The sequence below is a fragment of the Anastrepha obliqua genome, chromosome 4 (assembly GCF_027943255.1).
Source record: "Anastrepha obliqua isolate idAnaObli1 chromosome 4, idAnaObli1_1.0, whole genome shotgun sequence".
Taxonomy (NCBI): Eukaryota; Metazoa; Arthropoda; class Insecta; order Diptera; family Tephritidae; genus Anastrepha; species Anastrepha obliqua.
In genome coordinates, this window is record NC_072895.1 from 42,277,927 (window position 1) to 42,305,866 (window position 27,940).

At 38.1% G+C, this 27,940-nt stretch overlaps 1 protein-coding gene across 2 annotated transcripts in view; it reads left to right on the top strand.

The window, feature by feature from the left end:
- LOC129244669 (uncharacterized) overlaps positions 1-27,940 on the top strand; it is a 178,622-nt gene that overhangs the window by 113,328 nt on the left and 37,354 nt on the right. Inside the window, exon 4 of one of the 2 annotated variants that reach the window (XM_054882437.1) lies at positions 13,188-13,256. The exons of the other annotated variant lie outside the window; for it this stretch is intronic. Within the exon in view, the coding sequence (XP_054738412.1) occupies positions 13,188-13,256 (69 nt within the window). The remainder of the gene's footprint in view (positions 1-13,187; positions 13,257-27,940) is intronic. 2 annotated transcript variants of the gene reach the window in all.

Genomic DNA, 27,940 nt, shown 5'->3' on the forward strand with positions numbered 1-27,940 from the left:
AAACCACGCATTATAATGTATCTGGTTGCATTATAAAAGTAAAACATAATAGTCTCATAGCAAAATCGATCGAGTGAGAAGTTTACTGGAGTATTGAAGAATAATGTGGTAAGTTACAGTTTAAGCCTTATAGAGCCCTATAGACCCTTGAATATTTTTGGTATAAAAAAACTTACATGTAGCATACTACTTTCAAACAACTAATACGCTTTAATTGTTCAAAACTCTACGTGCAGTGTGGACTTACACTAGACCTAACACTATTAAACACGTACGTCCAGTCATATTTTTTTTTTTTTCTATTTTTGTAATTAATTTTTTTTAATTAATAAAGTTTCCATTCTATAGTGTCTTCCGCCAAAAATTCAGAAAAGCAGTCTTAGTAAAATTTTATTATGTGCGTGAATATTGAAGAAATAATGATTTTTAGTTGTACTGAATTTAAAAGTTGCACCACAAACTTTTTACAAGTGAAATTTTTGTTTTCACAAATAAGCGAACAGAACGGTTCAATCGACATAGTTTCAAAAGTAAAACTTGAATGACCCTCAGCATAGCAATTATCAATACTGAGGTAGGTAAGTTGGTAGAAATGGCCTTCGATCTCTAAATCATCTCACTAAAACTATTGCCGATTCATGGTGACACTACATAGCAGTTTATCTGCTACTCCTCTTTAAACCATTTTGTTTTAGGTGTAAACTCATTGATCTGGCTGACACCTATATCCATACGGTCGTCAGTGTCATTCAAAAACAATAAGCCAAAGTATCTAAACCTCGTGGCTTGGTATGCAGGGTAGTAATTGAGAAGGTGTCTGACAGACTATTCGTCCTCATCATTTTTGCAGCTTCTGTAATGGTCAAATTGAGGTACGTTCAATTTTTGAGTATTTCAACCTAGGATACAATCGCCTGTGAGCAAAGCAACTAGCATAGAAAAGTTTTCCGTGACCGATTAAGTAGCGAATTGGTGACAACCCCACCAAGAGATTTAATCGCCGCTTGGCTATCGGAATAAATATAGACTTTTATAGAAAGGTAGACACATTTTTGCCTAACCAGACAGTTACCTCACTAAGAAGTGCAAAACTTTATTAGACATCCTGGACTAGGTTGGATATATACCATATAAATAAATAAATAAGATTAGTAAATAAAAGATATGAAATACCGTTAGAAATTGTGAAGAGACGGCTTTCACCATGTTTCATATCCAATTTTCAGCTAGAATTAGGTAAACTCTTAAGGGGGAGGTAGGGTTTAGCGCTAAAAAAAAAACACTTTTTTTGTGAATTTTTTACAGAAATATGGCTTAAGATACTTTAATAAAATCAGTTGCATTGTATTGTACATATTTTCAATAAGCTTTTAAAAAAAAATTAATAATAAAATATTGACAAATAAGCCCATGACAGAGTTTTTTTGGAGATATGTTTTTCGAGAGGTGCTCTGCGGTGCCAATCGGCATTCGTCGTAGAATCATCTGAAACTAAAAAAGTCGAATTTTTCAGTTATAGTATGACGTAATGCTCCCCCCTACATTAATAAAAACTTTTTTTTTCATTTTTGTAGTTTTGGTGGCAAAAAAACGTAAAACGAGCATTTTTGGCGAAAAATTTCGCCATATTTGTAAGTGAAAAACAACCTTAAAAAACAAAAAATAAAAAAAAAACAGTGTAGGGGGGAGGTATTTTTGATTTAGAAAACGTGTGCCAAATTTGAAAAGAATCGGTTGAATAGTTTCGGAGTTGTGATTGGCACCGACTTTTAAGAAGTCGTTTCGGGAAAAACGCGTTTGAAAAAATGACTCTGAGAAATTATCGATGCTCCGCATTCGAGGTAGAGTGCCTACAAAGGCTATAACTTTGAGAGTTCTGCTCCGATCCACTTAAAATTTTGACACAACATTCTTGAAATGATTTACTATAAGATGAGTGAAGAAAAAAAATTTCGATTTTGTGACCCTACCCCCCCCCCCCCTTAACCCCGAAAAAATTGCAGGATCCCGGCATCGCCATTTAGAAGCCTCAAAACGTCCTAAGTAAATAAATAAATTAAATAAGTAAATAAAATATGTAAAATACCGTCATAAGTAATGCATGCAATGCTTTCACCATTATTTATATCCAAGTTTCAGCTAGAATTAGGTGACTTCTAAATCTCGAAAAGTCCCGAAAAAATTTCGAAATTCCGGTATCGTCATTTGAAAACCTCAAAGTCCCGCTATTTACTCAGTGGTTCGGGATTAAATGTCATATCTGTGCGTACTTACATACTTGAAAGCTTTTTACTATCTCCTTTTCGCCCCAACAAAGCGAGTGTCACGTACAAATATGCTTCAGCTATTAACCTTCAACAATTTCAAGATTACGTATTCAAAACTGGGTTAATTATATACTTGAAATAATGAGTGACTTGCTTTATTTCGTAAACTAACTAATTTTCCTTCTTAAGAGTTGCATACTACAAACGACATACATACATACATACTTACATGCTAATACATTTCTCCAACAACCCTTCTTTCTGTTGTAGTCATCTAACGGTAAAAATATCTGTTAGAACACACATAATATGATGCATCATTTGATGAAGCAATTTCATGCACTAAAAAAGCAAAGTATAGTCCACATTCATATATATGTTTCTAAGTACGTGTATGTGTGTGTGTAGAGCAAAGGGGGCATGTGGAGCATGTAAAGCTAAAAACATGAAATAGAGAGAAAAAACATGAAACCACAAAGGAAAAGCATAATCTCAATTGCAACCGACATTTGAAGCAGCAACAGTCGGCCAACAACAACAACAATAACAGCAGCTAGCACAATTACCAACAACTGTAATTAGAACGAGGCGAAATTCTATGTTTCGTGGGCATGACATGCAACTCGAGGCAACACCTGTGTTTCATTTTGAGAACGCTCCCAAGTAAAAATGCACACGCATATCAGATGTGCATACATACATATACATATGTATGTATATATGTAAGAGTATGTGCACCTAAGTGCAGGCCTATGCATAGTACAGACTTATGTACGCGCCTGAAAGCATATGCATTTTCTTAAATATTATTTGACTTTTGGTGCGCACGAGTATTAATGTGGACCTCTCGCAGCGCTCGCATGCTGTTTGATGTCAGTTTGCCGATAATAACCAGAATGTCTGTCTAATACATCATAGTCATAATCGCTTACATCGCAAATTTTGGGCTTGGTTGGTTACTGGCTTTACGTGCGTTACATTGGTTTTATTTTTCCATTCAAGTGAGGTCTTAAAATAATATTCTTCAGAATTGTTATTACATTCAGAGTTGAACTTTTGAACTTGAGTAGCGCTGCATGAGATTCAGAAATAATATATTGTTTTTTGAAATTAATTGCCCAGCTATTCAGTGATTTTCTGTCTCAACTTCAACCTCCGTCAAACTGCTGAGAAGTTGCAAGCATTTTTTTAAGCAAATTTTATAATAAGAGCTTTAAAGTCTTTTCAGCTTAAAATCTAAACACAAATATTGCATGCTATGCATTTTAGTATAATACTTTATACAGTTATATCGGAAACAAGTGTTTGTAAAGTTAAAGACGAAGTATCTGACTTCACGCGGCTTTAAGCTTAAATATAAAGTTCCGAAATTACTATTGATCGAGTTTAACAAACGAAACCGCTTTTGTTCCAAAACACTTATACATACGTGGCTTATGAAATGATTTTGAATTGCAGTATATCTAATAGGCCAAATGCTTAATCAGAGGATTATTAAAGCCTCGTTAGGCCGAGCTGAACTTAGTGTAACAACAGTAAAGGGATGTCCGCAAGAAGGAGTTATTTCTCCACTGCTATGGTCCCTACTAGTTGATGACTTGGTGCAGCACCTAAACAATAAGGGATTTATAACCCTTGGTTATGCAGATGACATATCTGTTATACAATAATAAAAGGCAACCATGAAAGGACACTAACAGAATTAATGCAAAATGCCTTGAACGCTACATGGGAATGCTGTAAAAAGGAGGGGCTGTCGATCAACCCTAACAAAACCACAATTATCCCCTTCACAAGAAAAAGAAAGTTGGAGTTTCCTATATTAAAAATAAATGAAAGAACTAAAGGAAGAGGTCAAGTATCTAGGTTTAACCTTAGATAAAAAACTCACTTGGGAGTCACGTATAAATAATATAACAAAAAAAGCCACGAAATCTTTGTGGACAACCAAACAATTACTGGGGAGATCCGGGGGCCTCAGCCCTAGTATGGCCCTCTGGATATGCACCCAAATAGTTAGACCAATCATACTGTATGGGGCACTAGTAGGGTGGAGCAAATCTATCCAACAAACAGCGATAACCAAACTGGGAAAAGTACAAAGGCTTGATTGCCTACGCATTACAGGGGCTATGAGAACTACCCCAACAGCTGGCATGGAAGCACTCCTTAATCACCCACCACTTCATATAGCAATCCAAGAGGAAGCAGCTACGCAAGCACTCATGCTACACATGAAAGAAAATTTCAAATTAGGCAATCTCACCGGTCACCTAACTATCCTAAATAAGTTTCAAGTTTCAGACCACATTGACCCAACCCCCTGTTTCACAAAAGGATACACAGTTACCTTTCCTGAGAGGAACGAGTGGAAAACAAACCCAAAATGGATGAATGATGATTCACAAAAATGGTACACTGATGGATCAAAAACACCTTATGGTGTAGGAGCAGGAGTAGTGGGGCCCAGAATCCACAAATCATTCACTCTCACCAGGGACACCACCATCTTCCGCATTAATGGAAGCAGCAAACATCATGCAACGTAGAAACTACAAGAGATCAAAGATTAGAATACTCTCGGACAGCCAATCAGTTCTAAAAGCTTTAGATAGCTATACCTACAACTCAAAAACTCTCTTAGAATGCCACAAGGCACTCAATAACCTGGCATCCAAAAACAATGTCTCATTAATTTGGGTACTTGGCCATTAAGGATATGACGGCAACGAAAAGGCAGTCGTTCAAGCCAAAAAATGGGCAGATGAAAATTTCATCTTACCTAGTCCCATGTTTGGATTTAACAAAAACAGCCTAAAACAAAAACTAAAGTACTGCGCCAAAACGCTAATAAATCAACATTGGAACAACGAGGGAGTCTTAGACACTCCAAAAAGTTCCTAAGTTTCAACGCTAAAAGAGCTAACATGGCCCTCACGTTAAACAAAAAGAGCATTCGCACTCTCACAGGCGCCCTCACGGGTCACTTCACCTGCAACAAACACTTACATAAATTAGGCATAACCAACACCAGCACCTGCAGATTTTGCTGCGAAGATGAGGAGTCTATAGAACATCTCATCATCGAATGTCCGGGGTTGACGCATAGAAAGAAAAAGTTTTTAAACAAGTTCATGCTTATAGATGAAGACCTACAATCACTCCCTCAGAAGGAGCTGGTACAATTCATATGCATACTTAACAGTCAACAGACAGCATAGGGTGCACAATAGATCAATATGGTCGCTATGCTAAAGGCCTATACCTTAACCCTTTACTACCATTAACCATGTCTAATAGAGGCGTGACCGCCATAAGTTGGAAACTATTTGGCCAATTTGCTTATAATATTTATTAGACGCAATATAGTCAATAAAAGGCATAGTTGGTAAGGTATAATGGCATCACATCTTCGAATAATACTTTGTGTTAATTTCTACGCAAGTTGTGGAGATGATCGTTTCCAAATCAATCGATTTTCCCTTGATTACTTTTTGACCGTCCCTACTTGTGTTCCTTTGAGTTTTTGCTTAACTATTCTCCAAACGTATTCAATAAGATTGGCATCAAGTGACTGTGAAAGCCAACCCAGGATTTAATTCCAATCCCATTTCGCTATTTCCACTCTACAAACCTTCGGCTTCGATGCTTGGTATCGTTGCCTGCTTGTAAAATCCAAGGTTTACCTATTCTTCAAATCCTTTTCGGAGAAGCAACCCCAACCATGACCTTAACTGCATTACTTACCAGTTCGTAGAACTTCTCGATTATTAGCAGTACTTCAGAACCGACGTGTGCAACTATTCACCCAAAAAGAAGATTGAACCATGAATATTACGTTTGCTCAATTCCATTCTGAATTTGGCTTAACCTGTCCAAGTCTTTTTTTTTTCAATGTGTGACAATGATAGCAGCGGATTTTTCAATGCGCTCCGGAATTTGAAGTCTTCTGTACGTAAATGTCCTCGAATGGTATCTTTGGATACATTAACACCACTTTTTCTTACAGCTGCTTCGGTTTCACGCAACAATAAGTTCGGCTTTATCATGAATAAATGAATGAACTTCTAATCTTGCTTTGGACAGGTATATTTTTTTAACCTCATCCGACGAAGTCGTCGTTCGTGACTTCTATTCGGACTTAGTAGGTTCGATTCTCCGTGCATGAAACACCAAAATGAAGAAAATGGCTTTTCTAATAGCGGTTGCCCTCGGCAGGCAATGGCAAACCTCCGAGTGTATTTTTGCCATGAAAAAGCTCCTCATAAAAATATCTGCCGTTCGGAGTCGACTCAAAACTGTAGGTCCCTCCATTTGAGGAACAACATTAGACGCACAGCACAAATAGGAGGAAGGACTCGGCCCAAAACCCCAAAAAGAGTGAAGGTATAGAAAAAATCGACTATGCAGTTTTTTATTCCATTAAATTTAGGCAAGTGCAAGCTTCAAGTGACTCAAAAATCACGTTAATTTTTGATAACTATTTTTGCTATTTTTTCTTCCATATAAAAAATTCGAGCATTCATTAAATGGAGAAAATGTACACGATCGCCAGCAAAAAAACAAAAATGTCAAACATCAATGCAATTTTTGAGCCACTAGAAACTTGTATTTTACTATGCCAACATTTAACGGGCTTTAAAACGGCATACCCAAAATTATTCTAAAATGTCTGATGAAATTATGAAAGTTTCATGAAAATTAAAAAAAAAAGTTTTTAATTTTCACATAGTTTCAAACTTGGATTTGTATGATTTTTGTAGGATAATGAACTATTAGGTTAGGTTGGGATTAATGGCTACCCTTGCCAGGAGAAGGAAAAGTACCAGACAGTTGGAAAAAGGAAGAAGGAGTTTTTGGATTAGAGGATGGCGACCAAAAGTGGCTTTTTACGTTCATATTAAAGATTCACAAGTTGTGTGATATTTAAATCCACAATATCCGCAGGTGAAAGTGAAAGCTCAAATATTTATGTCTTTGCTCGATAAGAGCAGAACAGCTGAGAAGAAGGTGCTGAGATGATTCCACCTCCTCCTCCAGACAGCTTCTGCAGAAAGGACTTGAAGCAATCCCAAGTCTCACCGCATGGACATCTAACGGACAATGTCCGGTAAGAATACCCACCAAATTCGAGAGCTGCGGCTTTGTTGGTCTTAAAACATCCTTTGAGCGCCCCGGATCTACCCATAGCCAGAACTATCTTGCGACGTGGCATCTTTACAGGAGTAGACCACAGGTTCTCAAGCGAACGCCAATGCTCTCATTTTGTGATGAAACCGTTTCCAGGGTCAACAGCGCACCAGTTTCGTTCTATACCGCTGTGATTGAGAGCCCAAATGAGTCTAATATCGAAGTATACGGATGCAATCGAGAGAGAAGTCAGGCATTCCCCGACTAATTTTACAATACAGTAATTACAGAAGTTAGCAACCAATTCACTGCTTCTTTAATTGCGGCTACCTGGGCTTGGAAAACACTGAAGTAGAACGGAAGCCTAAATTTGAGCTTGATGGAGAGCTCCTCGCAGAATACTTCCCCACCCACTCTTTCGTCCAACTTCGAGCCATCCATAAACATGTTTGCAATGCCTAATGAAATTTATAAAAAAAAACTACTAAAATTCAATAAGATACATATATATAGTCAATATATATAAATAGTCCCCCTACCATAAATATTTAACGATGTATAGGTGTAAACTTCAAGAAACATCAATAAAAGTGGATGGGGCAAAAGCTCCTTAGTTTTAGTTTGAGTTCAAAATTTCAAGTCATACACTCGTACGTTCGAGTTATGGAAGTTTAACTGCACTGTACGTTAATTGTTGCGCGCCAAATTCCGTAGCTCAGATATTTGAACAAAAATGTGAAAATAAATGTATTCATTTCCAAATAACTGAAATAGTTAAGTACATATTTTATATATTTTTTTTTTGTTAGCGTCTTTTCATATTGAATACTCTGATTAGCAACTGTGTAAGTGATGCAGCAGAATGCAATTACAACACAACTCACCTGAAACGCGTTAACTACTCGTATTTAGCAATCAAAGGCAAACAACTAACGATCGTAGTTGCAAACAACCATCCAAAGAAGCGAGTGCATGTGCACGTAACGACTTAACAAGACCACTGACAATGAGCTGATTGTGGCAGACACGCAATTCCTTTGTATATTTAATGCTTATTGATACAGCAGCAATACTCGTAGCAGCAAAAGCTAGAGTAACAGCAGCAATGACTGGCGAAGAAATCGCAATGACGGTCGCCGCAACCACAAGCCATGCTCGATACTCAGGCATCAGGCATCAGGCATCCACATAGGTAGTTATGTTATACTCGCAGTATGCAATCATAGTAGACTACCAATGAGGCGACACATGGAAGGAAAATGCAGTCGGCAATGCGGTTATACTCGCCCGAACGTCAGTCCGCATTAGGCTAAGTCTAAGTGAAGCCGGCATGTTGCGCGTGTATGTGTGCGTGCGTGCAGTGGGGTGTTTGCGCATGCTCAAAAGCGCAGATTTGCTGCAATCGGCAGCGCCGAAGTATACAATTAAGTATTGAGGCAGTGCTTTGCTGCTGTCTACCGTACAATTACAATGCGGCATTAGTTACAGCTGCCGCAAATGGCAGGCTTAAGTGCTTACGTACAAAGCTTACTTTAGCATGTGAGTGTATGTGCGTGTGTGTTTGTGTGCATTTGCAATGTATGCATGCCTTTGTAAGTGTTTTGAATATTTGCCTTAAGGCTGTGCTCTCTTCCTTTGTTGACTCTTTGATCCCTGTAATTTCACTAATAGCGCGCTGGCGCGCATTTATCAGTCGCACTAACAAGTAGCCTACTGCAGTTGCTACTTTTTCATAAAAAAAAAAATAAAAAAATATATACAAAAAGAATAAAAACAAATTACTACAGCAAAATATCACGCAAAAACCGCGACAATGAAAATTGCCCAACTCGCCGTTGGTTTATGCAACCAAATGCATGGTCACGTTCTCGGCGCGCCAAACGAGAAGGAGCCAACCACTAGTTGCTACTGCTACTATTTCGATTCCCACTGCTGCCCACTGGCTTTTCTGTTCTTGCTTTATACGAAATACATGCCCATATATGCATACACACATACATATAGCAACATGTGGCAAGTGAACTTGAATGGACTTGGCTAGTAGCACAACTTTATTGCCTCACTATGACGCACTTTACGCTTTGATTGCGTGGAAGTTCATTGCACTGCAAACGCACAATACTCAAGTGCAGTAATGCGTGACGCGCACCGCGGTGATTGTTATTATTTGTAGCCAGCCTGTTCATGTGAACGATCGAGCACTTCTGCGCATGTGCAATACGATTTCTGGACATGCAATTGTGCTGAGAGGTAGCGCAGAATTTTCTATAAATGCTTATAAAAGTAAGCTTATAAATATGTATGATGCGTGTAAATACATCTTAATACTTCCTATAACCATTTTAAGAATGCTTACAAAATTATGGTTAACTTGTTTTTACTTGGAAAACTGAATGAAAGTTACTACAATATATTTGAAGAAAGGAAACAAATAGAAAAATAAATACAAAAAACTAGGAAAAACACATATAAAATATTTTTTATTAATACAAATGTACGTACTTATAGAGTTGCGTAGTCAGAGCGGCTGATGTTTTTCCACAATTGGAGGTAGTATTATGCCACCTCCGAGGGGCCGGCGACGGTTTTTTGAAGTGAAACTTCTTAGGCGTCGATGGACGAGCGGGAATGGAGAGTAAAATTTCAAGACCATGCAACGTTTTGGGCATTTTCGTTCCGCGAGAGAGAAAAAAGATATAACGTAGAGGAAAAGGAGAGATAGAGCTATACCTGATACATATAATATCTTAGATACACTTCGTAGAGGAAAACGAGAGAGAGAGCTATACCTTATGTATACCTTAGATACACTTTAGGCTATTTTTCCTGAGTTTTTCCTTGTGGTGGCTAATTTCTAGAGAGAAATAACACTGCCTACTTTTTGGCGCTTGTTTGTTGGTGCAAACTTGTAGGAAATATATTTTTGATGCCTACTTTTTGGCATTATATTTCCTTGGTGCCTACTGTTTGGGGGGTTTTTTGGACCCAATTTTTTTGGCGTTTTTTGTTTTTTTTGCGCCTACTTTTTGGCGCTTATTTCCGTTTCCTGGCTAGTGCTTGTGCGTACTATAAAGTGCACTTGATACATTTGTAAATCAATCAGCCTTTCTAATGTAAAAACGAGTTGACACGAATTGGTCTGAAATTTTTCGCAGTATTATGGCCCGGTTTCTTGCTTTGGGAATAAAGAACACCCTCACAGTTCAATACAATATATAAGTATTCATCGTTTCTATTGATTGCTGCAACATCACTGGCATAATTCCATCTGGTGCTCCTGATTTGCAGGGTTGCAAGGAGTTTACTGCCCAGATTGCCTTAGTCTCACAGATAATATTCCTTGTGAGTTCTGAATTCCAGAAGGGCTAGAACTTTGCACATTATTCGTTCATTCTTGGCGTCCGGGGGAATGTATTTACTTGAGATATCCAAGTATTTCCTGCCCTGATTCTATGAAGCTTCCCTCCGGTCTTTCCAAAAACTTTGGTCGGCTGGATTCTTCGGAGAGGCATTTCCTAAATGTGGAGAACTCAGATGTGTGCTCAAATTCTTCAATAAATAAAGCAATAAATTACTTTCTTTATTTCCCTCTTAAAGGTATTAGAACTATTTCGATAGCAGTCCCAATCCTCTCATTGACGCCTTTGCTGCAATGTGAAGCCTTCTTGTTTCTCTTCTTAGTAGTTTCAACACCCGGGTTCACCATGAGTTTGTTCGGTTTTTTTGGGCCTGCTTACTGAACAAGATTTACGAAAAGCTTGATTCATTACAGATATCAATAAATTTACGTTATTTTCCAAGCTGGAGACGTTAGTTGTTTCTTCCTTCTCAGGGGGATCTAACTTAGCCTAAAGCTTAGAGAACTTTTTCCAATTTTCCTTTCTTGCATTGCTATAAGGAAGTCGTTTAGATGGTTCTATGTTGACGCTTCTCAAGTTATCAACCTATAATGAGCCTAAATTTAACCCTAGGGTTTTATCAATAACCTCCTCCCTAATTCTATTATAGTATGTGGTATGAATACCCCGTATACGTGTCTGAAGATTGGTAGGCCCAGATGTCATCCGAAATTTTAACATAAACATCGACTTTTGGAAAATATTTTTTATTAAGCCGATGTTAGCCTTAGTTGCTCGGACGTTGAAATATTTATTGTAAATTTATTTGTAATAATTAAATATTAATAACAATAATTTTTTCATTTATCATTAATTCATTTACTCATTTATTAATTATAGACTCTCACACTTGAAGACCCTGTGTAGTAAACAGTTGTGAAATTTAGCACAATCCATCTACAGTCTGTGTCAGAAAAAAGGAGCCGCAATTATTCACGAAAGATATATATTTAAAATTTCTTTTACATGAAAGTATGCACAAAACTACGAGTCGCAATTACTCTATAAGCCGTGTAGTCTTCTTCGTTGACGAGTATAGCCTGGCGTCTTCTTCATGCTTTGAGCCAGCTCGTCGACTGGACTAGGTTTTGCGAACTTGACGCACGAGTTGCATTAAATCATGGACTGTCCTTCCAGCAATATGCATTTTCATTGTTCCCCACACATTTTCAATGGGGTTGGCGCCTGGGGACTGGGAAGACCAGTCCAATACTTACTTGTTTTTTTGTTTCTCAATATGTTTTTCTGAGAGCAGTGGTTTTGATGATGTGAGACGGTAAGATATGTTCGCCTCCTTCAGTCGACGTTCGTTGGTGTTGATACTCACATCCATTTCCTTTTTAGCAAGAACTGATCGTGCTTGGCTAGCCACAAAGTAGGGTCACGTTTAAAAAGTTGGACGATCACTTTATCCTGCTTTTTTGTCGTCACTCGCTTCAAGCCAGCCACGCTCGGAAAACTCATCAACATTTTTTTACACCTTATACCGCTGATTCCACATCACAACAAAATTGTTTGATTTTTTAATTACTTTTGCAGCCGCGGCGTAAGATAATTTCGGCACTTTCGAATGCGTGCATAAAAATACCGCCTCGAAACGCGTCGCGTACATCTCACTCATTTTTGTTTGGTTACGTTACGATACTAACCTGAGTTAGCAATGGCGTCGTGGCCCTTGAGTGGGACTATTATGCAGCAAAAAGCAGAACGAAATATATCTTGAAGTTACAAGAAAAAAAAACCGGTTCTTTTCTTCTGACACATACTGATTGTATAACTCATAAGCTCTTCTTAAAATATTCTCCCTTTGTCTAGTAACATTTTAATATTTTCCGCCTAAATACACACTACGTAGTTAAATATAATACGAGTGCATAAATCTCGCCATAGAAGTATTAGTAATTTTTGCTCTGTAGTGCCCATAGAGTAGAGTCATACTTGCGGCAACTGTACGAATGTAAATATAAGGAACCCATACTATGCTAGATATTAGTGTACTTATGTGGATTTCATCCTTCGCTCATCTGTCTGTTCTATCTGTGTACTGGTGTTTGTACTTGTACTCATCACGAATACCATCTTATTATTATTTACACACCAACACTAAATCACACCATTTACTTCATAATTTACACAGCACAAAACGGTAATTATTTCATTTACATACGTTTAACGCGGTGTCACTTACAAAACCCATTTGGTGTATTACAGAAACAAAACATATTCGGCTTTTTTAACAATAAAAACCACCACTATCGCATTATAAGTAAATATTTATGTTAACTAAAAACAAACCAAAAATTATAATTTGAGTAACAAAATTTTTTTAACTCATCGATTATTGTTTTGCTATCTTTCGCACTCTCTTTCTCTCTTTTTACTCTCTCCGCAGGAGGTACTGGAAAATCGGATTATCGAGCTCGAAGAAGCGCTTTCCCGTTTGCAGGAAAGGGTTAATAATGTGAGTACCGTAGCATTTGTTGGTAATAGCGCTAAATCGAAAAAGAAGGGAAATCGAAACCAAAAAAAAAAAAAAAACAAAAACAAAAACTATATTAAAAAATATAAAAACAAAAATAATAACGAAATTAATAGTAAAAGCTAAGCGGCCAACTGCCAAGCGAAATTTCGTATTAGAGCCCATGCAACTGCTAAGTATGCGCTTAGTGGCGCCGCCAACGTCAAAGTGTCGTTATAGCTGACAAGGGCGATAAACGATGGAAGACAGAAGAAAAAGGACAGATTACGAACGACAAACTCTCGACTGTCAGTGAAACTCGTTTATAACGCGCCGGAGTTTGAATCGAATTAAAATGAAAATAAAAGCACACACACAGTTTTCTATTAAAATTTCTTATACACACACATACAGTGCATACACTGCTTTAGACGAACATATTTATGTGGCCAGCACAGATAAAGTAGGTACTTAGAGCCTAACCATGCAACACATTATAGCCAATGGTCACCAGACATTCAGTCAGTCAGGCGAGCAGTCAATTTCGTCAATGTATTAGATGTAACTGTTATGTGGCAGAAAGCGCGCAAAGCTGATGTGGCAACTTAATTTCCTGAAACGGACATTACTCTCCAGCCACATTCCAACACAAACGCACATACAAGCACATTTGGTGGCTAACTGGCCAGTGAAGGTTTGGTTCTTTAGTTACAGATACCATTTGCAGAGACAATTCAGTTGTCCATCTCTGCACGCAATTGAAATAAACAACCACTCAACAGCGGCAGCGCCCAACGGAATGTGAACGATACTGTGTAGAGATGTTTAGTGAATTGCGGCCTTTGGCGTTTGCTAGCCAATATTTCGCCCAGCCCAGTTTATAGATCCTCTCATTCATAGCCCCCACTCATTTGGCTGGCGTTTGGGTTGAAGCAGGAAATGTAGGCAATACGCCTGGAAAAACTCAACAAATACTCTTTATTAACCCATTCCACACCATTGCCATCGCATACACATGTTGGCTTCCACACATAAATATTATGGAATGGTTTGATGGTGGATTGTCGGTTCACTCTTCTGCTCGAGCGTCACCCAACGCTACTCTGCTCGCTCCATGAATCGTTTTTGGTGTTTGGTTACTAAACCAACTTCCTCTTCATCTTCTTCTTCTTCGCTATTCATGCTATTTGTTTTTGCAGTCAATTCGAGTATTTACTGTTTATTTTGCTAGAGTCACATATGTACGTATGTTTGTATATTAGGGTGCCTCACCAAACAAGTTGGGATTTTTCCACAGGAGTTATACAATTTATGATATGCCAAAGGAAGGTAGGTAGGTTAGATGCCAAGAGTACCAAGGTATCCTACAAGTAGCTCTAGAGTGCCGGGTGGAGGAGGGAAAAGAGATCTAGGCGAGAGAACTGTCTCAGGCTACCCCCAAAAAGGCACACGAAAGAGCCTCAATCGGCTAGCCGTCAGACCCGGACATTTGCAAAGAAAGTGTTCAACAGTCTCTTTCTGCTGCAATTGGGGTTGTACGGAAGTCCATGCTTCACCGCATGAGTTCCGAACACTCAGTGACCGGTAAACACCGCTATGAGTTTGGAAATTGAATGGAGGAAGATCCCCTACGCTTTAAGCGTGCTGCTTCTGTCGTACTGAGGTGAAAGTGTATTTGAGATAGAACTCCGCGATAAGATAGAACTACATCTGTATGGAGCTTTTTGAAGAAAGAAATAGTGCAATTTCCCTTTAACAACAGATAAGAGGATACCGATGTCTATCACTAACTGAAACCGTTTCTGTCGGCTCCTTCCTGGCAAGCTCATCGGCAACTTCATTTCCCTCTATGTTACTATGTTGTTGAACACAGATAAAAAAATGTTTCCTGCACGTTCCAGATGTTTGATCTTCTCCTTACAGGAGTTGACCAAAAGGAGAAATCTGGCTCAAAATGTTACCATGTCCTACAGAAGATTCTTCCCAAAAGCCAACCTCGTTCAACCTGATAGCGCTCTGAGCAGCAATAGGTTGAACTTGAAGAAGTGCAGATTGACGTTAACTCGCACTAATTTAGTGGTGTTATAGCCCTTCCGAAGAGCTATCCACCAAACTAGGCAGCCATATGACAAAAACTAAAACTATGCTTAAACTTTCAAGAAAACAATTCCCAAAAATATTAAGATTTAAGTGAGATGGACCGATTTCAAAATGTCTCCAAAAACTCCAAACTGGTTTTTAATAATATTTTTCTTCAAACAAAAAACTCAGATAATAGAATTTTTCTTTTATCAACGGAATCAAACTATTGAGATATTTTGGGAGGTACTTTCAAATCGGCCTAGCTTACGAAATTTTTTTGTTTAGTATGTGCAGTGATGCACCCTAATGTATATATGTATGCTGGTAGTTGCTGAAACGCCTAGTTGTTGTCATCTTTCAGCCGTTCCATGCCATTTGTCAATTGTTTATACGCATGTTTTGTTGCAAATTAACGTCTCAAATGAGGAATTAAATGTCTGACCACTGTCCGAGTGGAAAAGTATTACGAAAAGCCATCACTAACGCTCGTTAAAGTATGTAATCTAACATAGATTCCAGAAACATTCAATTCCGGGTTTTATGGTCTGCTTGAATGGAGATAACACGAATGTACTTTCACATATGTATACGTACTTTCATAAGTACTTTCGCATAAGCATAAGTGCATTTACACACACATACGCAGTGCTTAAGTGCCATGATTTGATGTTTATGAAAAGCCACTTAACAAAGTTTTTGTGATGTAACAAGTATGAGAATCTTAAGTTGTTGTGTATATTGAATAACTTTGCAACTGTTTACTGGGAACTTTTACTCTTCCTAACAGTGGAACTCCATTGCTTAATTCCTAATAAAAAAATTAATTTTCATGAAAGGTGGCTACGAGTATTTCCTAACGCATGGCGATCATTCTACGATAAGTTAGAGCCTTTAGAATGTGCGCTACAATGGCTTGATCAAAGAACCGTAAATTTTGTGTATATTGTACCGTTTGATGGACACATAAATATTTTCTCAGATAGACAGGCAGCCGTATTTGCACTACCGTCTCAATAGCCTAGAAGCAAAGAATTCGCAAAAACTCTCCCTACAATAGGTGGCTCACAATTAGAAAGGAGACGACTCATATCAACTGTGGTAGACTCTATCGTGCCAAACACGACGCCGATAAGGCCTGAGGTCATGCAAAGCCATATGCGTGAGGTGGGCCGTACCCATAGACGTATGCGGTGCAGCTATATCACCTATATGGAGTGCAAGCAGTGAAACCAACGGGAGCAGAAAAAGCGCGATCGATGGCCGAATTGCAAAAAAGATGGGAAGAGTAAACCAAAGGTTGGTAGACGTACAAGCTTATGCCAAATCTCGGATAGTGGATGAACAGAAAGTATGATGATACCCAGATACCCACCAGACGCGGCTGCTTCTCGGGATACCTACACCATTTCCAGCTGTCTGACAGCCCTTCTCGTTGTTCCACAGTTACTCCAATACAGTTAAGAGCACCGGTCACATTGCCTTTCACTGTAAACGTTTTAGTAAAGAACGAGCAGTGCTAGAGAAGGAATTGGGGTAGGCGCCAACTCACACAAGATTTGTTTTAGATTTGTGCTTGTCCATCGCTAAATGGGACGCCATAAAATCGTTCACGGCTAAAGTCGTGGGGAGGCTCAACCACATTGATTTAGAGAGGAAAGCCCAGAAAAAACAGCAGCAGTTGGAACTTCAGCAGCAACAAGAACGCCAGCAGCAGTAGAAGCAGTTTGGCAGTGGAATTGAAGTATTTTAGGCAGATACGGAAGACAAGGCAATCGTGTATAAGCATCAGAATATTGCACATTTTCTGACCTATCATTTTCTCCACAATCGCTTATAAACGTAGTATAAGGAGTAGATACTATCGATGACGTGAAGTCTACATACGCCCACAGAAATGTAACCTGGAAGCAAAAGCCTGTTGTGTCAATAAACATAAACGCGACTCCACCTTGAGGAAATGCTAACGCGGTTTCAGGGTGAAAATCAGTCGAAGAGGAGGAATGTTATACTTATAGTATTGGTGGGAGTCTGGTTTGATAATGTTTTTAACATTTTGATTTCAAAAGTTTGGGAACAAAAAATACCATTTTTTGGGCGGGGTGCTAGGACATGCAGTTTATGACGGCAACAAACCCGAGCACTACCTACCGAAATTAATGCTACTTCAAAATTTCATGGACCAGAACCCCTTTGTGGGTTTATAAAATTCCACATAAAGGATGTTACCAAAGAATGGGAAAATAGGGAATTCATACAACACCGGATGGAGAGGCTAGGACTGGGGCAGGCTACACAGTTTATCCTCCAGACGAACACAAAGAGATAGAGGGGACTTACGAACTCTAATTTGCAGAAAAAAAGCTTGAAAAGAGAATCAAATTCATCAAAAGCCTTAAATTATTGGTTTGCGGTCAAGCACAAATAACCACATTAATAATAATAGAGCGAGTACATGTCAATTGATTCAAGTATTTTGAAGCAGTGCAAAATTCTGCCTAGCTCAGCGCTAGCATACGGTCTTGTACTATATATTACGCTCGTTTTCAAACCGGTCGAAGCGTCTCTACGGACATTAGTAAACAGATACATGGTATTTCTGTCTGGTTCGGGCGACGTGCTTTAATATAACTCGGAAAGTTTACGATAGTCCTAATATGAAATTTTCAAGAAGCACTAAGCACTTAGCTATTAATGAAAAACTTAAGAAAAGAACTGACAAAAATCTACCAAAAATTTTGAAGGAAAAAATTGTTCAAATCAATTTTTTTCCAAATATAAAAAGTATATAAATTACTACAAAAAATGTTTTCAGGTGATTCCGTATTTTGACGAAGCCGTTGGCATCGCTCGATAGACCACTGAAATACCACATGCAAATAGGAGAACCTGAAGGGAGCGTTTCTTTTGTGGTCAATAGCAACCTTAAAGTGAACCATAGAGTGTTAAAATGTTTTGAAAAAAAATATTCTTCTTCACAAATCATTCAAAACCATTCCGTTTGACATGTGGTGAATATATGGTTCACGATATATACGGTCAATATCACCTCGATTATTAAATAAGCATTGTGTCTTCATATTCTGTGTTATCATCGTTACTTTGGCAATTTCACAGAGTGCAGAGTGCACAACTTTGCTCTGCTCCCATCAGATCAACTTCTTGCACTTCCTTCATCCTTACATAGTTTTAGTGCGATCTGCTCTGTTGGATTCCAGTCGTCCAACCAACAAATACAAATTTTCTCTCTTTTAACTTTCTGGCTTTTTCACTCGTAAATAAGGGCTCACTTGAACCCTGTCGCTATTACGTCATTCTTAATAAACGTAAAAAATGTATAGCTTAGGCATCTTGAGAAGAGTATAAATATGACGAAAGTAATCCACTGGAATAAGGGTTCATGTCTTTAAAAACGAACTCAATACAGCTTTTTTCATCAGATCACAATAAAAATACATTCTTTACCGGGGCATATCTCACTTGCAGCAAGATCTCTTTCCTTCGGACTCTGGCCACTATTGCCTTAAACTTTATATGATGGAGTGAAATTGTCAAAAAATGCCTATATCGACTCTTTTCAGAAGAAGTTATTTTGATTGAGCTTACTATGTTCGTAGCAGCCTGACTATCAGGGAAGATAACCAACTTGGCTCCAGTTTGCATGTTGTCATAGATGCTATTCCAAACTTCTCCAATTGCTACCAACTTTTCTTGGAATACGCTGGCATTATCTGGATGGCGCTTTGATTTAAATAGTTGGAAGTAAAATTTACCAATAAAAATTGTTGGTTTGTCTTCGATTGTCAATCACTAATACGCGCTTCCGCTTTAATAAATAAATTCTGCCTATTTTAATCATATTTCTCGTGATATACCAAATGCCGCAATTACCTAATTTGTTAACTAAATTCTATTAGCACCGTTAACGGATATGCTTCAAAACACCTTGAAGCAACAGAGTGCACTAAGCCAGCGTAAAGGCATAGGAAAGCACAACAAAATACCTAAATACATGCTAAGCATTGAAAGACAAATAACTGTCAAATTTGCCAAGCACCAGTACCACAGCCTCCAACGAAAATCTCATCGATGTTATGGTATAGTATTTTCAACTCAGTAATTGAATTGAATTGAATAAAAAAGTAGCGCAGTGGTAGTTCAAAGCCTCGCCAACCAACCGAAATCAACCAAAGCGAAACGAAAATCAACTAACTGGCTCTTGTATAGAAATATGTCGTATTTACCCACCCACAATTACCGAAATTGGCCGCGCATTTTACGCGCAAATGCCATTATACCCAAAGTTTATGATGTGAAAAAGCACAACAGACAAACAGTCAACTCAGTTAGAATGTAGTCAGATATGAAGCCACGTATATGCACATAAGTATGTCCGTATATAAAGGGTGGACCATTAGCTGGTTTGCACTGGAATCAATTGTTATTTTGACACTGGCTGATATTTCACACTCAAAAAAGTAGCAAAAACTCAGAATCCTATCTCCGCGCTAGGAAATGCATCCTTTTACGATTGATTTTTTTTTTTAATATTTAAAACTGGCTTTCAAAATGAGTGCTTCGCACGTAATATTTAAGAAACCTATACATTCGCAAAGATTGATAGTTTGAGACTAGTATGGTATAGTATAGTATGGAATTTTTGGTCGTTGGCACACAGCCCATCAAACAGTCGATACTTGTGGCACTAAGTTCGAGATTGAGGAAAGCGCGTTTTCGGCTGATAAGATCAGATTGAGAAGGACTTGACTGCACTCGGCGTGTATAACTTTGTTAAACTCTGCCAAAATCATTTCAGTGATAAGGCTCCAATCAAAATGAAGAAAAACTTCGATCATCGTGTTAGCAGCACTTTTAGCGCTGTCACTTGGAAGCCTCGGAGCTACAACCCGACTCCGTTCGCCTTTTTTTCGTGGGTCGCGATTATATATGAATGGCGCCTACACCCTTTGTGAGTGTGCTTAGATATTGTTTCACAAATGGAGGATCTACAATTTTATGCAGCCTCCGAATGATGACGAGCTCGAAGGTTTGCCATTGCCGCCAAGGGGCGACCGCTATTTGAAAAAATAGTTTTTATCTTATTGATGTTTTCTGATAACTGTCGTACGCCATGAAAGATCAAAATTATGGGAATAATTCCGAAACCATATATAATCTTCAACCGAGTAATGGGTGAGATAGAGCCAGAAACCATCAGCATTGTGTTGAAAAATTGGGTTGTCAGAGTAGTCCACTGTAGGGCCTGCCGAAGCAGTCATTTGAATGAACCTATACCCCAGAATTAAGAACAAACTCATACTCATTGAAATATATCATATTACGCGCCATTTTCTATAATATTTAAAAGAAAATTCAGCCGTTGGCCCACCCTTTAGTAGACAACTGCGTATAGTAACAAAGAATGTTCCTTCAACTCCATTACCACCAAACAATTACTATATGTTTGTGTGCGTGCCACTGCATCGGTTAGTCAGGGCGTACAAATTTTCTAATGATTTTCGGCAGTGAAGCGACTCTTCGAAGGAGTGCCATAGCCGTCGCTGCTTGGTGTCATTTGCGCCAGTAGACAGATTTGCCATCGAGTGGGTGGGTGGCTGACTGACAGGCTACTTGGATTCCTCAACACATCAGCACATAACAACCATGAGCGAATGACTGAATGAATGTACACTTCACTATCAGTTGAGAGGTGGGGTGCTTGGGCGGAAATTTATTGTCTTTTACGCGCCATGGGCTTCGCTTATCGATTTCCACAAAGTGATTCGCCTCCGTTTTTCCTTTATTTCTTCGTATTTTTCACTTTTTTCTCTATTTTTGGGGATACTTGGCAGCTCCCTGCTGTTTCACCAATTTGGCGCTTTGCCATGTGGATCAAGCCCGGCCCAGTCATGCGACAACGCGTATATATGTATTTGTGTAAGTATGGTCGATAGTCGGTGCAACGCCGGTAATTCGATTGTGTGCGTTGTACATTTCGTTGCTTGCGAATTCGTAGCGCCCTTTATCTGCATGTAAATAACGATTATAGCCGGGATTTTTTCTACTTCCTTTTTTCCAACTGTTCAGCGGAAATCGTCCCATTTTCTGTTTTTTCTCGACTTTTTTTTTCATTTTAACAGCTGAAACAGTTGTACGACTTGTCTCTGCGCTTGTATCAGCAATGCGGATGGACATTCTTATATCTACATTTCCTTGCTATGCCAGTTGACACAATTTAACAATCACCGAGCGTGGAATCCTTTAATTAAAGACGCAGTAAATAGCTGCTGACACAAAACAGGATTTAAATCAATTAATTCAGTAGAAACTTTGCGGTTAAGCTGAAAGCGGAGAGCAATACAACAGAAATGTTAATGGTTGGAGGAGAAATCATTTGAGATTAGCTCAAACACTAATAAAGGCAACACTAATCGCAGCTAAATAAGTAGGATAATTATATTGGAATTTTTGTTTGCTGGCTTATTTTAGTGCTGAGGGATTATGGATATCTGATTTCAAAGTATTTCGCTTACCATAGACCCATTACGAATGATATTAAACTTTCTCATTTCTCTACTTTTCTACTGAGAGAGGGCTGTAAAGCCGAGTTTCGCTGTAAAGCCGAGTTAGTCCCTCGAAGAACGACCAATCTCCACAAAAGGCTATGTTAGCTTTCGAAGTTCTCTGGAGCGCCTTTGATACTTTCAGGGACAGCAGGATCTCACAACCTTTCAAGTTAATGTTCTTGCACAGCGCCCGTTGAATTGAAGCAAAGCCCACGTGCCCAGGAACGGAGAACAAATAGTCAAGGGAACCCCAATTATCTCATTTCGCGAGGAGACTACCTTCCGGGTTAGGCTGTTAAAACGTGTTCCACAGTGGTTTTTTGACTCGATCAAACAGAAGGAAATCGAAGAGCCATATTAGTTTGATAGCTGCTGGATGGTATTCGTTTCGCTCTTGGTCGAAAATTCTCAGATAAAAATGGCATTGTGCGACGGTGAGTTATTATGGTGCAAAATCCACAAGTGGTTTTCCCACAAATCCTTTCCTTTTTAGTGAACTGCTTCACGTATATGATTTGGCGTCTCATAACGCCCAAATAATAGTCCTTATTAACTGTTTGACCTTCTGGGAAAAAACCGTGAGCATCGCTTTCTTTTTTTAATGAAGTCGACTTGGTTTTTTGGTCTTGGTTCATTTGGAGCTATCCACACACTCGCCTGATGTCTGGATTACGTGTCGTACTCATAAGTCCACCTCCCGTCTCCAATAATGATGCATTTGATAAATGTTGGGTAGGACTCAGCCTTGAAAATCATATATTTGGCGAGATCATCAAAGTCCCTTTTTGGCATGAAATTCTGGTCCTTTGGGATCAACTTTGCAGCAACACGGACATTAAATACAATGTCCTGAATGGATCCATAAGCAATGTTCAAGTCTTCTGTCAGCTCTCGGTTGGTTAATTTGTGGTTATTGATCAATTTTTCTTTCACTTTATTGATGCTTTCATCTGCCACTAGGGCACCTAAGCTAACAAAAAAAGCAGAACTAAAATCAATTCACTTAGAGCGTCAGCTGGCGGTTGCTCCGGTAACTTTTTGTTCAAGGTGGTGTGATTGATGTGCGACGCCATTTGCAAAAATTATAAATATTCCGGTAGCGTGATTAATTTTGCGCCACTTGCATATATTATATTTATAAGTAGTATTTGAAAAATCCCCTTCACCATTGGTAAATGAGTTTTACCTTCTGGAATAAACCAGTCCAAAACTTTATACCTATAAGCGCCAGAGAAGTTAATTTATGGAACTTGACAAGATTGATGCAGACTATTTAATTATTTAAATAGCTCATTAGAAATTTCCACATTTTACCAACATTTATTGCTTAATATAAAATTTAAGAGGTAGTTCATTCTGAGTGCACTTGAGAAACCAAATTTCCTGCAACAAAACAACTTCGCAGCTTGCCTCAATTAAGACCACACATTTTCCACCCATTCACCCACAATCGACATATTTAATGAAATGCCAGGAGGTAAACTGTCATAAAACCGATACCCCAATAACTTCAAACTCGTTTTAGTTTTCCACCCCAAAAATTGTAAAAGGCCCAAACAAAAGCTAAGTACCCCATAAGCCGGCACGTTGTTTAGACTGCGCCAGTAAAACTTGTCATAATTTTGTATTGGAGTTGAAGTATACAAATATATTATAAAATACTCGTTGCGTATGGGGAGTATTGCTACTATTAAAAGCTACTTCTTACTTAGATAAGGGTGGCTAGCCAACTAGCTACCACTTCTTAACGGCTCCATTAAACACAGAATCGCGCGCAACAGCAAGGACCAACGAAGAGAATGAATGGCAGAAATGTGTATGGATGCGTAGCACCTGCCTGTTAATAGCAATGATGAATAATGTAAAGTCCTTAAGGCATTACTCGACACAAAAATAATGTATGTATGCATGGATGTATATATGGAAATTTGTATATGTTCATGTGTATGTGTGTAGAGTAATAGCCGAACAACAAAAGTGGGCATACACGCACAAGAAAACTCTTCATAAAAGGTTATAAAGTCGCCAATTAGCCCGAGAGAACAGCTTCCTCCGGTGTGTCAGAGCCCTCTCCACTGTCCCGGCTCCACGACCAATAACATTTGTGGGTTATAACGACGTGAACTCAATATGCAAGTACAACTTTATTCAAGTTGATTCGCCGAATGCAGTTCTATGGCGTATATTCAAAATACACACAACTTACGTATGTGTGTGTCTGTGATTGTATGGATGTATGCCTTTGTGGCGATAAGCTTGTTGGCGAGCTTGTTTGCCACTGTACTCGATTCCGCGTCACGCTCGTAATAAATAATAGGCTCTTGAGTACTGGAGTGCATTATGCAGAGTTGTATAAACTGATGTACCGGGCACTCATACTAACTCACACAAAGTATGCTACTTATTATTATTATTTTTTTTGGTTTTATTGGTAGGCGTGTTTATGCATACATACATAGATTTGCACAAACATATGCCGCTGCCACTTGAAAGCGAAAGCTAATTTCGCGTCATTCAGTCTGAACGCACAATGCGCCAGTGCATTCGGTGCTTTTTAACTTTTCTTTTTTCTCTTTTTTTTGTATTCTTTTTTCATTTTTCAGCTTTTTTGTGTATTCTTTTTTTTTCTTCTGCTCCTTCTTCTTAATTTGAAGTATCTGTTCAGTTTAATGTCCCAGAAAAATTCACGCATTCATGTGCCAACATTCAAGTGACTCTTTTGGCACTCCAAATGCGAATGAGTGGAGCAAGCGGGTAGGTGAGTGTGAGTGCCGGGGGAGTGGTGCATAACAAATGCGGTGTATTATAGAACGAAGGACACATGCCACATTCGAGTGTGTACTTTAAGATTTTGCCTCTAATTAAAATTTACAGCTTGGCTAATTAGAGTGCGGCAAGGATGTTTTGACAATCCACATAGAATTGTCAGATGGGTGAGAGAAAGGCGGCGTGTAATAGATGTTGCAGAAGCTAATAACGCAGGTCGAAAATTTGACAGTTTTGGCCATGGATTTTTTGTAGAAATGTGAAAGCGATCAGGTATGAGCATGAAGGAAAATATATTCAAGGTATTATAGGCAGCGCAGAAAGTCAGCCAGAATGTACTAGGTTGTTCGATAAGAAGAACAAAATTTTATGGTTTGAAAGACATTTTTATTATTTTATTATTCTGCATAGTCTCCCTGAACGTCAATGCGCTTGTTCCAACAAAATTCCAATTTATGAATTCTATCCTTGAAGTGAGAATCTGGAAGGTCTGTAAAATACGCTTCCACAGCTGTTATGACCCCATCATTTGATGAAAAACGCATTCCACACATGCATTTTTTAGGTCTGAAAACAGATGGAAATCGCTAGAGTCCAAATCTGATGAATACGGTGGATGCTCCAACAATTCGAACTTTAATTCATGGATTTTAGCCATTGTCTTATAACACGACACAGCGCGTTGTCCTGATGAAAAAATAATATTTTGCAAACTAGGTCTTTTTCACCATTTTCTTCTTTAGTTGGTCGAAAAGGTTACAATAATATTCAGAATTTATTCTTTTACCACTTTTTAAGTAATCCACAAACAAATTTCGTTTCATATCCCAAAAAACTGATGAGCACCATCTTGTCCAATTTCTGGGCACGAACTCGTTTCGGAGCCGAAGAACCAGATTCACACCACTCTTTTGCCTCTTGATGAATCGACGCACAAAATCCGCTGTATCCTTTCGAAACCGCTCTAAATGTTACTGAGAAAGTCGCATTCAAATGTGTTTTTGTTACCCAATACTTCAGTCAAAATACTACTTACACTGCCCAAAGAGATGCCTAGGGCTTCTACTTAATCTCTTTCAGTCCCTCAATGATTTTCCAATACGATATCTTGTATATTTTCTAAGATTTTTGGAGTTGTTGCTGTTTTTTGGTCTTTCTTTGTTGAGTATTTGGTCCTCTTTGCTCCTCTTCACACTTGTGCTATACGTCTTGTTGTTGTTTGAGAAAAGGAGCGACCTACAGTTTTATACCACCTCCGAGACACACTTATTTTTTATGAGGAGATTTTTCATGGCAGAAATACACTCGGAGGTTTGCCATTGTCTTCGGAGGGTCCACAGCTATTGATAGAAACCTTTTCTATCTGCATATTTTAGTATTTCGTGGCCATGTACTCGTATTTGATCTGTGAGAACTATAAATAACTTTGACAGTTGCTTTCTTGCATAGCCCCTTGCTTCTTTTAAAGCGCCTTGCTTTCGTTAAAAGATTATGATATAATAAAGACTCTCGGATTAAGTCAATTAAATCCTAAAGTGGTACGCAGATTGATTGTAACAGTCAAACAATTTTTCACCAAATTCCATTTATTTTAATCAGAATTTTGAAAAAAATATCGGTTATGCCATTTTATTGCTCTTTGAATTTTGATCCAAAAGTCCAAATTTTAAGTGGCTTAATATTTTCGTAGATTTTCGAAATTTCGTATTTGCTGGCGGTCTCGGGCTTTTCTCCTTATAACGAATGATCGACATTTTTTTATATGGAAAAAATACCTAACACCGACAGCAAAAAAAAAAAAATTTCTTCAAACCGGCACATCCAAAATTCAATGAGCTATAAAACTGCATACTCGAAAATTTTCTTAAAATCAGGTGGATTTTTTTTTAATATTCACAAAGTTTGAAACTTGGATTTATTTAGATTTTGTGGGAGAAAGAACACTATTTTCATAAAAAAATTATTAAAATTAGAAATTATTGGAAACAAATAAATTGTCATAACTTGGCAATATGTTACTCTACTATATATGATATTTGTTCTTAGAAGAATCATTTGCGTCAGACGCTACAACCATTTATCCATTTAGGCTGAAAGAAAAAAGATTCGCCTATTGTCACTGTACATACCTACATTGCGTATTTTCGCCAGTTTTCGTTCCAAGTACAGACAGGTCCATTCATTGTGTTCGTTGGCGTCATCAATTTCGATCGCTGTATTTTTATGCCTTTTAACTATTTCCATGTCATTATAAAATTCGTAGAACGTCATCACCCAAGCTTATTTTTTAAAATGAAGCACATTTGTAGGACAACATCGAGACGCATACCACAACTTGGAGAAATAGCTGCACCAGGGCGAATTTAGTAGACTAAATTTGTTTAAGTCATAATTATAAGGTATGCGTTTTCTCACTTTTTCTAAAATCAAAAACTTTTCAAACTAATAATAATTAATTTTCTATACCAAGATCGATAACCATCAATTAAGAGATTCATAAAAATTAAAAAATCTCTATTAGTTTGCAAAATATTAGAGCCTAATGCAAAAAGTGTGCATGTAAATCAAGGCCCAAAGACATTTTATGTCTTAGGAACGGGCAACTCTTCTCTTTTATTCAGGAAGTAGAGAAAATGGGACAATCTACCAGGTTTAATGCAATCAAAATCAATGATAGGTATCTTTAACTTAGACCGATTTTAATTTTAGAATCATCGCAGAAGTTCTAATATTCAATTTACAATGAATCATCATCTTACTAACCCGGGAATATAATCCAATGGAACTTGCAGTTTCTAAAGGGAGGTGAAGTGCTCAACACTGATACAAAAGTGGGGCAAACACCTGAGTAAACATATTATATCAAAGGACAATTAAATAGGATAAATACTAAAATTTATTGAAGAAGTAGGGCTCAAAAAAATACTCTAATTCCATGAAGGTAGCAGTGTTAAATCCCCTCGCAATAATAATATTATTTTTTTTATATTTTATTTATATGTAAGAGTAATAATTATAAAGAACCAATACATTAAAATTTTGCAAAAACGCTGGCTGCTTAGACGACCTTTGCCTCATGAAAATCATAATACTCGTAAATCAAGTTTGATAGGAATTGTTTATTTTATTTTTATGATAGTCTAGACGAGTACACGAACATTCATACCTAAACTATATTCGGGCGGAAATATTTTTTTTTATTTACAATATAAAAAAAGAGGAACCATGCACAATTTTCACACAATAAAAAATCACGGCGCAGTATACAAAATTTGT